This window comes from Pocillopora damicornis, chromosome 5, assembly GCF_964200805.1.
Source record: "Pocillopora damicornis chromosome 5, jaPocDami1.2, whole genome shotgun sequence".
Taxonomy (NCBI): Eukaryota; Metazoa; Cnidaria; class Anthozoa; order Scleractinia; family Pocilloporidae; genus Pocillopora; species Pocillopora damicornis.
The window spans coordinates 8,390,619-8,403,442 of NC_142674.1; the positions used below are offsets into that span (position 1 = coordinate 8,390,619).

Consider the following 12,824-nt stretch of genomic DNA (forward strand, 5'->3'; position numbering starts at 1 on the left):
GCGCGTACGAAGCCCAAGCTAAAAGACAGGAGTAAGTAACTGATATCAGTGATGATATTCGTTGCCAAGCACAATGGCAGTCTTAACAATGGGTAACAACTTAGTGGAAAATATGGTGTTCGTGATGTTTTTGATGGGAGAGTTGAACTTTTACCAATTACTTCAATAATATTTTTCCAAAAACCGCATTTGGTTGAAATAGCGTGGCGGCGCTCTTTACTTCAACAATGTTTTTCTACTAGTCAATGCCGCACGTAATTTGTTTTTGCTTTTTTCTCACGCCTAATAGGATATTGCATTAACTTTACTGAGCGTCGCGGCGCTTGGTGAATTCCGTGACCAGTCGATGCAGCGCCTATCTTCGGCTACTTTTTCTCGTCTCCTAGGAATATTTTTACCTGTAATTACCTTGATGTGACTGTCAATAACGAGTTAATATTGTTTGTTTATTTTTATTCTTTCCGTCGTGTTACAGATACAGAGATAGTACAACAGGAAAAGTCTATCATGTCCGAGTGGCTTTACAAGTTCTCGTGAAGCCTGGTAATTACAGAACAGGTCGGAGTCACCGTGATGTTGACGCAAACGAGCTGCTCGATGAAAATCTTGGCACAGAAAATCTGGAATGGTATTTAGAGAACCAAGGCTCTGTAGTCTTGACCGCTCTGCTTATAAATATTGAGCCAACATAGCATTAAAAATAGCTTAAAACAATTTTTTGCGAGTTGTTGCTAAATTATGAACACTTAGGATCCAAGGTGTAAATTATGTGGAGATTATTTAAAGAGACGATGTATTTCCCGCGGTCAGGCTTTGTAAGAGACTTTTGAATCGCCAACAATCAGAGCTTTTAACTATTACTACTATTCTTACTTTTATTATTATCATTATTGATATTATCATTATCATTATCATTATCATTATCATTATCGTTACTACTACTATTATTATCTTCAGGTATATTTTGATAGGATCATGTTAGCCTTTATGATAGATCTCCCCCCCTGCTGAGCCCACACATTTGATCACAAATTCCTCAGGGTAAACTCGTCTCCCTTTTCTTTATTAGAAGTAGCCCTCGAGGGTGATTGATTCAGAAAGTCTTAAAGAAAATTGAGTAACAGAGTTAATGCAGGCTGCAAGGCTGGCTAAAAGTTGTTTTGTGTTCTTCGTTCATTGAAGATGTTGTAGTTTAAAATGAAGGAGCCGCAAACCCAAAATCCTCCCCCCACTCTCTCCTAGTTGAATATTTTGTAAGCCGGAACTTGTTTTAAAGTTCGTCTTTATTATATGAAACCCCGTAATATAACACTGCCTATTTCTCCTTTTTTTCGTATAGAAAATACATCTTGATTACATCAAGACGTTAATTTGTCTGATGAATTAACAGTGGAGTGCAAATAGATAATTTTTATGAGTATTCCTTTAGTTACATGGCCAAAATGTTGGCACCACCAAACTGTTGATTGAATTTTTGCTGGAGTCAGTAAAAAGTGATTCTAAATTAGGTCGTTCTCGTTGGTATCATAATCGGCATAATGCTGCCATCTGAAAAAGTATTATTTTTTGAGAAACTAAAATATTTGAAGATGTTATTTTCTAATTAAGCTAAAAGACATTTTGTACATGGGGCCGGAACCGGTCAAGTCCCATTACACATCAAGTAGCGTAACAGTCTATGATTTTGAATTTTTTACAACTGAAAGCCTCAATCAGTAAGAGATGGTCATGAATGGTAAACTATTGACTATCCTTCAGAGTTCAAGATATTTCATCTAAAAATGGAAATTAAAGATGAAAGGATGTCTTTGTCAAGTCTTATTTTCTACTTCCTGTGCCTGTATTGTCTGTAAGCGAAGCATCCCTAGGATTTTCTTTTCTGACGGTTTTCTGCCGTGATAATTTTCAGGTAACGAACGGGAGAAATTAATCGTTTCTGAGATTTCTCAGGCCGCTGTTCGTTAACGTAGGCAAGCGTGAAGCCATTGTTGGAAAATGACTATTTGGTCATCTCTGAGAAATTAGTTGGGTGAATTTATTTCTACAGCTGACAGAAAACCACTTCAATCAGAAAAGAATAATCATAAGAATGAATGACAAATTTTGCGGTTTTCAAAAATAAGTCTATGGAAAAAAGATTGTTATTGCAAATGCTGTTTTTTGATTGAGCCAATACGCAAGATAATTCACTATTAAAATAATTAAGATCAAAGTTAGAGACCTGCTCCGGGTTTTATAAGGTAAACTGAAAAATTATAAATATGGACTTCCTTATCACTGGAAATAAGAAAACAAATTTATTGTAAACGTACGAAAAAAAGCACCAAGCAATTCATCAAATGAGATTTCTCGTGCTTGGTTTTGAGTATTATTATTGACTGACGGAGCACAATTAAAAAAAGTATACCACGTTCATAAATTTACTTTTCTTAGGAAGTGCACCATAATAAATCAATTATCAACCGTAGTCGAATTTTTCTTGATTGCGTCGTACATTGAACTAACTGAAGACATTCCGTGAACAAGTCTCTTTACAGAGTATTAGTTCAGGATCTTTTCAGGCTACAGTGGGCGCTTAAGAAGCACTAGCCAGCTGTCAGAATTAATGAACACTTCCCCTTCAGATACAAAGTACCTCGTTAAAGCGTGAAGTCTCAATGCGATCAGCACTTTAATGAAAAGTGGCAATGAAAGCTATTCTTTCTTTATCTTGCCGATAACAAGAGAGTCAATATATGGATTTCTAGAATTATGGAAATTCACACAGATTTTAATTAAGCAATTGTGACAAAAAGTTCAGCTGGAAAACTCTAAGCCTGAATTTCCGCGAAAAAAAAAAAACATGAAAGTCACTGGGAAGGTGCGAGATGATAGACAAAGGCCGCCTATTAAATTTCACACTGCCGAAAATTTTTCAGAAAAAAGCGCATTTCCAACCTTAAGAACTTACAAAATGATTTGATACTTCTTTTAGGTCTTTATTTGCTTCCAATTACGTGGTTTCGTTTTTTGTTTTGTTCCAAATTGCTTACGCACCAAACCGAATCTAGGAAATTAAATCCCACCACAGCGGCAATGAATACGATCAAAGAAAAGATTAGAAGAAATTTCGCTTGCTTGTTGGTTGCGTAAAGCAATAGTTTTAATCGCTTTCCTCCTTTGGAATACATCAAAAACTGGTGCAGTGATTTCCTTCCATCGACCTGGCAGGACTTTTCCGCCTGCTCATCGATTCCTTGCAAATAGGAACGTCGGAGGTAGATTACCTTCAAGTGCAACTAATATAAATCGGATTATTCAAACACAGGTGGTAAATCAGACGCTAGTTTCCCACAAATAATTTTCCGGTGTTTATTTTTCAAAAAAACTATGGTTTTGCTAAGATTTCATAATTAAACTTCAGCTTCTGAAAAAAGCTTATTAATTTTCTCGAAAAGATTTGTCACTAGTTCTACTTTCTGCTTCTCTGTTCTTGGAAAATAGAGATTCTTCGCAGTTTGTTATAGCCATTCGTTAAATTTTTCAACGCTACACTATGGATAATTCCTGCTCAAACAGGGAAGAATTGACGACTTAATGCGAATCACATATTCCGTACTACTACGCGTGTAGAATCGCGCCAGAAGTATATCTTGAATTATTTTTGTTTAATTACTTCGCTTTTGTTTTGTTTGTTTTTTTTTTCTTTTTCCTTTAAACGGCTCAGGCTGAAATAAGACCAGGTAAGAAAACTTCGATGTCATTATGGTTTATTATTCTTCTTCTTCTTTTTTTTTTTAATCTCTGTTACACTAGCGATTCCATTATTGTACTTTGATCACACCGCTCGTTCTTCTTCCTCTTCTTCTTGAAACACGGAATCATCAAACACAACTCACGACGAAAATCTTGTTTCAGGAACGTATACAACATCGGATTAACTAGTGAAGTAGAGAATCGCAAAAAGTCAAAGACCAGCAGCCATACTGGCGGTATAGCGTAGAACACATCTGTGCCGAGGTAGTCTTGTAGCAGGCTTATGTACCAAGTGGACCAGCAGCACGTAAATATTCCCAACATCAGAGCGAAGATTGATATGGCTCGCTTTTCAGCTACTAAATGTTTGCCTCGGCTGCGAAACTCATGAAAAGTTTCCAGCTTTCTAATTTGTTTTGCTTGATGATGAATCACATTAAACATTCGGATGTAAAAAAACAACATGAGCGCTAAAGGTATCAACAAACAGACAACGATTCCAATCATGTTGTAGATCAGACCCCAACGAAGTTTGGTAGGATTTCGAGACGTGAAGTTGTCTAGTTCTTGCCACGCAAGTTGTATCAGCGCCATGAACAGGGAAAAGAACCACACGGAGGTTATGAGGGTAACTGTTCTTCTTTTGGTCACAATAGTCATGTATCTAAACGGATAGATCACAGAAACGTACCTTTCGCCGGTAATTATAAGGATATGAAATATAGTGGATACAGCAATAAACCTGTAAACAGCTGCTGATGTTATGCACAGTCCTGAGAAATTCTTATAGCCGATCAGTGCATTGCAAGCGGTGTTCATTGGGATCCCAAGAAGACCCATCATTAGATCAGAAACGCTTAAACTTACCAGCAGTAAGTTCGTTTTCGTCCGTAGAGGTCTTCTTCTGACGAACAACACAAGCACTAACAGGTTGATGGCGATGATGAGGACGCTAAGACTGATTAAACAAGAGTCGTAACTGACGTCGAAGTAACTCTCTGGTGGTAAGTCGCCGCCACTTTCCACCGAAGAGGAGTTGTTCGACTCCATCACATCCAACTTACACGCGCGCGTCAAGTCCAGGTAATACTTGCTAACAAGCAATCTTTCAGTTCTTTTTAAAGCGAAGCCACCAATGACCTTTCAGCGCTGAGGAGCAGACTCTTAGGTAAACAATCGTTTTTATAATCGAGGTTAATAACGACTAATATTTCGCGGTGAATTTGCTAAAGAGACCCGACAAAAAGTCCTTGATTAACGATAATATTATGAATCGGGTGATTTCCAATTAATACAGTTTCCAATGTTCAGCCACGTTTCCAGATATGGAAAAGTTAATGATTTAAACGGAAATGTGTCTCAGTTATGTCTTTGACGCTTGATTGATGGCATTTGAGTCTTTAAGTAAAAGTCTGTTACATATATTTTTTGTTATGAAACAATAATTCTCTTGCAGCTTTTCACACCTCAGTCTCGTAATATTTTATAATCCCATCGCTTTTGAAAAGCCACTTAAGTTTTTTTTTGTCTTGGACAGACTCTTGATAATATGCTACCGCAAATATCGATAAGTTCTACTTAATCGACATTCGGATCGACGTCTGTGATAAATTTTTAACCAAACCATCCCGGCGATAGGAGTATTTTTGCCTTGTATTCCTTTGTCCGAAGCAGTTTTGCCGATGTTGACACTACCTATTTCAAATTAATACTAACCTCAAAAAACAAATGTTAACGAAAGTTAAAAGCTCAAAGTAAAACTGGCTCCCTGAACGCAGAGCAAAATCTGTAATAAGAAATAACTTAATCAAACGACCGTAAATTGAACGAGTGAAGCGATGCATTTAATTGTCAAAATTACTAAAAATGCAATGTCTTGACTACCGTGGTGATAAGTTTTTTTTTTTCCGATCACGATAAGATAACGTTCAAGTGCAAATTACTTTCCGGCTAAACATTGATTACGAGCGTTTATCAGGTTTTCCATAACAACCTGGACTACATGTACCGTCACGGTTATCGCTTGCACTTTCCCCAGACTTCTCTTCGAGCAGGGTGTACCTTACAGCGCGTGCATTGCAAATGTAAAATTAAGATTGAAAAACAAGTTCAATTTTTATGGTCACTTAAAGTCACGTTAAATAAGAACTATTCAGTTACGACTGAAAAATTTATAGTCTTATCTTTGTTCAGTTACTGTTGTTGTTGTTTGTTTGTCTGTTTTTTTTCGTTTTTACTTTTTAACGCTATAGATCAAATGGTAGAATTGTCCATAGCCCTTTCAGTCCAAGTTGTAACGGTACAGAGGGTGCATATTTGAATCTTGAAAGTAAAAGGATTAAATTAAGTGTCTAGATCGTGCGCTTTAAAGAGGAGATCTCGTTCGTTCCACCCTGATCCCACGCTAGAATTTAGCGCGAATCAACGCAAGAAAAATGACAATGTGCTCTTGTTCAAAAATTAAGCAGTTTACAAAACGACATACGTTGCTAGTATGACGGTGGCAGAAGCTCGAAAAATAGCAAAAGATGGTTTGTTGCAAGTGTACAGAAAATTAATGAAACATAAGAAACCGCCTAAATTTCAAATTTCTTCGACCGGAGTCCTTGTTAGTCTTTTAGGACGTACAATTTGTTCGGCAGATTCTAATCACTTTCAAAATAAAGGAACTTATTAGATTCTGTTCAAACAGAGAAAAAAAATTAATTTAAGATTGAGTCACTTTTCAAACACTTGTGACATTTCTGTTCAGTTAAAGAAAAACGATTTATAGTTGCGTCGAAACCAATGGAAAAGTGTTATTTCCTTACCCAGATGCTTAGATTCACTACGTGAGTCCTGGCTTAAAAAATTTATCTCATCAAAATGCAGGTGTAAGAGGAGTGTATGAAATTTTAATTACATCACAGCACATGAACTACAAATTCTCCCCGCTGACTCAATCAGAATATTTGATTTTTTGTCTTTGCTGGATGCTATCTCTGACTGTCGGTCAATGCAGGCCATGGCAAACATTTTAAATTCTGAGTAGTCGAGCTCCTGAAAGCATAAGTAAGATAGATTAATAAAAAAATACCGCTTAGCTACTTTTTATGTACACAGTACAAAGAGCATCATTATTGACGCTCCATGATAATGAGTGAAATCAAATCTACGAGTCAATAACAAATAGAAAGAGTCGATTGCTTAAGGCGAAAATAACTTAGTCAAAGTGTTAAGAAGATTAGCGCTTTTTAGGTTTTTCTTTCACCTATCTCCCCGACCTCCTTGTACAAAACTGAACTGTTGAAGTGAGTAATTGTTCTTTTCTCGTCCGACATTGAAAACAGAGAATACAGACTCTTTCGTGGAAGCTGGAAGAGTTCCAACACTGCTATTATTCAATTGTTTAACCTATCCAACTACTTTCCCCTATTTTCAAACCTGGTCTCCAGAAACGTCAAATTCCCCAAATATGGTTTGAATAGCTTCGCCTTGTAGGTTGAACAGAAATCCAAACGTTTCAAACTCATAGGCAGAGATATTTCCGCTGTTATCTTCATCTAAGAGGTCAAACACGGCCCTTGAATGGCGGTAAATGAAGTTTTTCTCCGCTTTATCTTGAACCGCGATGAGAATACAGATGAGTAGGTAAAATTCATCAAAGTCCATTGCACCAGACCCATCTACATCTAACATGTCAAAAACTTTGTAGATTTGATTTGTGCTCAGGTCAGTGGCTGTCTTCATGAAAGCAAAGAACTGCACATCATTGAGAACCATTTCATCATGAACATCAATCAGGCGAAACAATTCTAAAACTATGCGAACATTCCTGCCTGGGAAAAATTTTTCGCAACACATAATTAGAAAACGGAAAGACAAAGGCCCACAAAATGATGCTAAGAATTGAATGCACAGGAATAACAAAGTGAATGAAGACAGGAGCAAAGAACTTCGAAGCATCTAAATTCCCCATATTGTCCCAAAGTTAATATATTACTTTAAGGTTGTCTACTTCTGCTAAAGATTAATATCAGTTTTATTTTATAATGCAGGAGATTTCATCGTTGTTATTGTAAATTCAAGGATCGGGTAGCGAATGCTTATTAACTCCTGTAGTAGAAAATCACCCAAAATTGCTAATTTAAGATTTCATGTTCTATTTTTAAGTGTTCCTGGTCATTATCGCTGAATTTTAATCTAAACCTTCCTAAGCCTCTCAATTTGATAATTTCCTGCGTGACACTTGATAGCTTCGAGTTCTCTGTGAGACACAAGCTTTTCTTTATGTACTCCCCTCATAGCAGATGTCATTGACACCTATAATCGGTTGAGAAAAGTCCTTTATTATGAGGTGTCGTTTCTCTGAAAATGTTTTGAAATTACTTTATTAGCGGCATTCGTTTGGTTTAATTTTTACTGCGCAAAATGATCGTTCTCCCAAGCCGCAGCGACTCAAGTACGTTGCGTGAATAATGGTAAGATCTCTGCACAGCCAATACTTCATTATGCACACGGTTCTTGGGGAAAGAAAACAATATTTTGCCTTTAGGACTACAGCTTTATTATACAAAGCATCTTTTTCCAGGAACACACTAAGTTTCGTGATACATCTCAACAAGTTCAAGAGAACGCTTTTTGTTACCACAGTTAAAAACAAAACAAAACAAAACAAAACAAAACAATTTATTAGAAAAGCCCCTGAACAATACTTACCTGTTAACAGACAGTAAGTTCTATCCAAATGCATGTACTTTAAAATCTGGGATCGTATCTTCATTTCTCATCTGTGACTTAATCTTCACCCATCCATTCATCATTGTTCGTCTTGTGACGTTTTTATTACAGGGAGCGCGTGCATAGCGCGCGGTTACCTTTCCCAACGCATTCAACGATTGCTGTAATCTTATCTCGAAAAAGTAAGATTTCTTACGGCCGGGAAAAATTGCAAAACATTCTCTGTAGTTCGTATTTCAGTGAATTAATTTTCAAATAGAGGAAAATGAACGTTTGGATCGCTTTGCTGAGTGGTAAGCGCCCTTTTGCTCGCTCAGATATTTGCGAGTTTGGGAGTTTAACAACGCGTGCCCTTTGTATTAAGTCACACATTTGGGCAATTTGGTTTGAGAAACACTTAATTCTCACGGTGCAACTCTCCTCTCTGAGGGAAAAGGGGTACTGGTAAAGTTGCAAAGCGGTAATCAATATCCCATCTTGGGGGAGAAACAATTCTTGTAGTTGCTTCACGCTACAATCACCTAGATATGCTTTAGTGTGATAAAGCCACTCAAAGGGTCGAATGCATTCTTAAAAAGGATAGCACAAAACAAAAACAATATCGGCTTCCTACATGCTGATAATTCATTGGACGCTTGATGCATCCTTACACACTGTTTTCTTTGTTTCAGATACCAAATTCAATTGAAGCTTTGGTTTCCATTCAGAAAAGTAACTATTGTTTATTTCTGTTCTAATATATTAGCCATAGTTGACATAAAATAAATATCACAGTTTCCCTCATAAAGGTAAAAATTTTGTTTGTAACTAAATGTGGCTAACTGGAGGCAGAGCGTAAGTGACAGGAAAAAATGTCTTCCTCCCGTTCGCGTCAACAGTGGTCCAGACGTCCACAATAAATGACAAATTTCCTCTTTTTAAACCCGTAGAAGAGTGTGATGGTAACCAAAAGTATTAAGAGCACGTTTACCGCATTGTGAGATATGAAATCAGTTTTGACGTCGAAGTGTCACGTGTATCCTGTCAGCTTGCTTGTGGCTAACTTCAGAATGCAATCGACTGTTGGAGTGTAAAAAGTCACCAGTTCACTTGACTCTACAACGCAACCATAATAAGACAGTTATGAAGGGTCAATAACATTCATCAGTCTTAAGTTCGTTCCCTCGTTCGCACGTTCATGCATCCATTTATTAAGCAGGTCTGGCCTTAAATAATATGCTTTCATTAAAGATCCTGCAGTTCGTACTCATTGAATTTGCAATTGCAACAAAAAAAAAACAAAACAAAAAAACCACGGACACCAAATGCACCTTGAACGCCAATGCTAATTCAAGTCCATCGCCAACCAGTTTCTATTGACACCTAGCCAGCCTCCACCCACACGAAGTCAACCACAGCCCGAACTGTAGCAGGGAAAACTGCTTTTCCCACAAATTGATGTGCGGCAAAACGTTTGATCACGCAAATCTAAGATTTAGTTGAGACAATCAATCTAAAGTCTTGTCCTTTCTGTACCCCTCCAATTCACTTTAACCCTTTAACTCCCAGATCAAATTTGTCATTCTCCTTACTGTCAACCACACAATTCTTGTAATGTTAGTTCAGAGAATTTAGAATTGGATCAGCTAATTATCCCCAAATTGATATTTGTCTTTATTCTCATCGCTTGTCTGCTTGATATTGTATTGATATTGTAAGGAGAAATTCTGTTTTGGTCACTCATGGGAGTTAAAGGGTTAAGATAAATTTTGGCTGAGGAGATTCTCTTTTTCAACAACCTCGATTTTCTTTATGATTAGGAAAAAGAAAGAAAGAACAGAAGATATCACCTGTGAAAAATTTCTTAAGATAGAAAAGGGGAAAAGGTTTCCAGAAGTTACCGAAGAACAGAAGAAAACAAGTAAGTGTTGGGGCTCTTGCTCATCTGAAGATTATTAAAGATTTGTATTAAAATAAGTGAAACATATTACACGGAGTGGCTGGTATGTACCAACTATTGCATCATATTCCAAGCTTGAAAGTAAAAAAAATACCATAATATAAAAAAAAATGTGATGACATAAAATAAACTTACCATTAGCTTTGCTTGTAGAGAAAAGAGAAACTTTGGGTGGTAGCTTTCTGCTGTGTTTTACCACACATTCATCCAACACAAGACTCTGAAAAATTAGTATAGGTAATAACATGATTTCGGGTGCAATTTGGTGTTAATAAGTACGAGTAAATTTTTCAAAGACACCACAACAAAATGGGCGAGTGCAATTTGCAGTCTTTATTCCCAAGCTATTGCTTGTTAATAATGTACATGAAAAAACATCACAGAAAGTCAAAACAGGCGAAATTTTGAAAGTGTACACGCGCTACTTGTATTTTGCACCCGTGTTAAAATTTTTTTACTCGTGTTACATGAGAATGCTCTCTTTTCAGCCAATCAGAAGCGCGCGATTTTTTCGTTTACATTGTTACGTTTCTAACGGAAGAGGTTCGCTAAAATCATAAAGTAGGAAACTTGATGAAGAGGCTGCTGACATACCTCAAGTATGTCAGCAGCTTCGCTCTGACGAAGGGCTAACGCTCGAAAGGTCAGCCTTTTAACTCTTTACGGTGGCCTATTTACGTTTTCAACTCAGTTGTTAACACCAAATTATCTGTTATACTCTCCTACCGACGCGGCACCACAGTTTCTTTAGAAACTTACCCCCTTTATTCATACCTCAAGTATATCTTGCAATGCGACTGGCCGTAAGGCTTCAAAGAAATGCTTAGCAATCTGGCTCTGAAGACAAAACAAAAACAAAAGAACTTATGTCCATAATGTTCGCTTTGTAAATTGTATTCTATATACAAGGCTAAAAGGTAAAAAAAATTTAAATGTTTCAACCAAACGTTTTCGGCTGTTTGCCATCATTAGGGTTAATGAAAAAATAAAAACAAAATTAAAAAAAAAAAGAACTTATCATAAACCGCTTTTCAATTTGAATGGACAGATTTGCAACTACCTCGACAACGAGATCACCTCGCCGACTTTGTTGTGACTGCGATTACTCCAAAGGAAATTGAAAAGAAAATGAAGAGTCGATTGAACCAAGAAATTAGTATAGTGCTTGTAAACTAAACACAGGATTAATGGGAAAAATGACGAGACCAGACATTGCAATAATCAACTTGAAATGCTGGTCTATCTTGGGAAGCCTGAGTATTTTTTACCAACATCAACACGTGTTATCAACGCGTCAGAGCAATTTTCAATTAAGTGTCGAAAGTTACTCAGGATTGGTTTGGTTTCACTTGTCTTCGCACTGTTATTGGTCCAGAAGATTTGCACCATCCCCTCAACCAATCAGATGCAAAACTAAAAACAATCGCGACTTGGTCAGGCGCATTTTCCCGCGCTTCAAGCAGTTTGCTTGTTTTCATTTTTGAGTTCTCACTGGCTAGTGATAAAGGAAGCTTTTTTCCTATTTATCAGCTGGGATACTTCTGGTTTTTGGTTTTTCGACACGCACTTGATAACTGGCCTAAAACTCGTAAGATTTGTTACTTGTTATCACTTCTAATTCCCAATTCAAGATATTTAATTGCTACGTCTCATGCTCATTGTTCCGAGGTCCTTACCTGTGATATCCCAGGATTCCCAAGAATCAACATGAGAACCATCTCTCGAAACATGCGCAATAGCCGTTGACTTGTGTCACCATCAATTGTGATCCATGGGCGGCACACCACGGAATATTGATCATAATTACTGGTAAAAAATGGTAAAAAATCTATAAGAGTTTCACTCAAAATAACCCTTATGCATTTTACTTCATTGACAGAACGTTTACCCTTAGCCTAATGTTTACTCTGAAAGTAACAAAAAAAGATAAGGGCTTGGACAGGTTTGGGCCCTTCTAACACTTGTGCACACAATAACGAAAAACTGAAAGACAAATCATCTGTATTTTAACAAAGAAAACTTACTTGATTCTGTATTTCTTTCCTTTTTCCGGTTTTTTCCCTTCTTCTGCTGTCTCGTTTGTCCCTCCTTTACAAAGCCCAGTATTTTCAAGGTGATCAGCGTCATCAATTGAAGCAGTGCCATTATTAGTTTCTGGGTGACCGGCAGGATTTGATTTTTCAGTTTCAGAATTATTCTGGTTAGTTTTCGTTTCTTCACGTGCATCTTGGTCTTCCTCGGTAGGTTCTTGTTGCTTTAACGAGACACAGGCCTCTGACAAAGAGTTCCCAGCAGTTGTAACGTCTTCAGTATGTTTGAGTACCTCTCTTTGCAATTGCTCAGAAACCTTGGGCTTAAAGCAAAAGGTGCAAAAAGCTGCTTAAATATTGAGCAATTTTTAATTGAGTGTGGAAAGTAATTCAGGATTGCT

General features: G+C 37.1%; 4 protein-coding genes across 6 annotated transcripts in view; 1 reads left to right on the plus strand and 3 right to left on the minus strand.

Moving 5' to 3' along the window:
- The window catches only part of LOC149045007 (neuralized-like protein 4), a 2,385-nt gene extending 580 nt beyond the window's left edge, over positions 1-1,805 (plus strand). Inside the window, exons 3-4 of the mRNA XM_089207905.1 lie at positions 1-31; positions 476-1,805. The exon at positions 1-31 is cut by the window's left edge and continues 81 nt beyond it. Of these exons, the coding sequence (XP_089064031.1) occupies positions 1-31; positions 476-692 (248 nt within the window). The 3' untranslated portion in view covers positions 693-1,805. The remainder of the gene's footprint in view (positions 32-475) is intronic.
- Positions 1,806-3,326: 1,521 nt separating this feature from the next.
- Positions 3,327-5,766, minus strand: LOC113665378 (histamine H2 receptor). Its single transcript, XM_027181049.2, has one exon. The coding sequence runs from the start codon at positions 4,783-4,785 to the stop codon at positions 3,787-3,789; it is 999 nt and encodes a 332-aa protein (XP_027036850.2). The 5' UTR covers positions 4,786-5,766; the 3' UTR covers positions 3,327-3,786.
- Positions 5,767-6,311: 545 nt separating this feature from the next.
- Positions 6,312-8,636, minus strand: LOC113665379 (EF-hand calcium-binding domain-containing protein 9). Of its 2 annotated transcripts, XM_027181051.2 has the most exons (3): positions 8,434-8,636; positions 7,159-7,553; positions 6,312-6,774 (listed from the first exon to the last, which is right to left on the minus strand). In XM_027181051.2, the coding sequence occupies exons 1-3, from the start codon at positions 8,495-8,497 to the stop codon at positions 6,634-6,636; spliced, it is 600 nt and encodes a 199-aa protein (XP_027036852.2). In that variant the 5' UTR covers positions 8,498-8,636; the 3' UTR covers positions 6,312-6,633. The 2 variants fall into 2 exon arrangements, with proteins under 2 accessions (XP_027036852.2, XP_027036851.2); XM_027181050.2 differs by lacking the exon at positions 8,434-8,636 and having other exon boundaries at positions 6,494-6,774; positions 7,159-7,814.
- Positions 8,637-9,150: 514 nt separating this feature from the next.
- The window catches only part of LOC113665375 (general transcription factor 3C polypeptide 1), a 31,765-nt gene continuing 28,091 nt past the window's right edge, over positions 9,151-12,824 (minus strand). The window contains exons 37-41 of one of the 2 annotated variants that reach the window (XR_016186938.1): positions 12,418-12,746; positions 12,070-12,199; positions 11,153-11,230; positions 10,529-10,613; positions 9,151-9,549 (exon numbers count right to left, since the gene is read on the minus strand). Coding sequence is in view for 1 of the 2 variants with exons in the window: in XM_089207564.1 (XP_089063690.1) it covers positions 9,464-9,549; positions 10,529-10,613; positions 11,168-11,230; positions 12,070-12,199; positions 12,418-12,746 (693 nt within the window). In the remaining variant the exon portion in view is untranslated. The remainder of the gene's footprint in view (positions 9,550-10,528; positions 10,614-11,152; positions 11,231-12,069; positions 12,200-12,417; positions 12,747-12,824) is intronic. The other variant, XM_089207564.1, reaches the window with a different exon arrangement.

What these genes read in the sequence shown, in the direction of transcription:
- LOC113665379 (XM_027181050.2), bottom strand. Translation starts at nt 7,680, where the DNA reads ATGCTTCGAAGTTCTTTGCTCCTGTCTTCATTCACTTTGTTATTCCTG. An exon ending in TTGACGTTTCTGGAGACCAG is followed by an intron (nt 6,775 to 7,158) that starts GTTTGAAAATAG and finishes TTATGCTTTCAG; the next exon opens with GAGCTCGACTACTCAGAATT.
- LOC113665378 (XM_027181049.2), bottom strand. Translation starts at nt 4,785, where the DNA reads ATGGAGTCGAACAACTCCTCTTCGGTGGAAAGTGGCGGCGACTTACCA.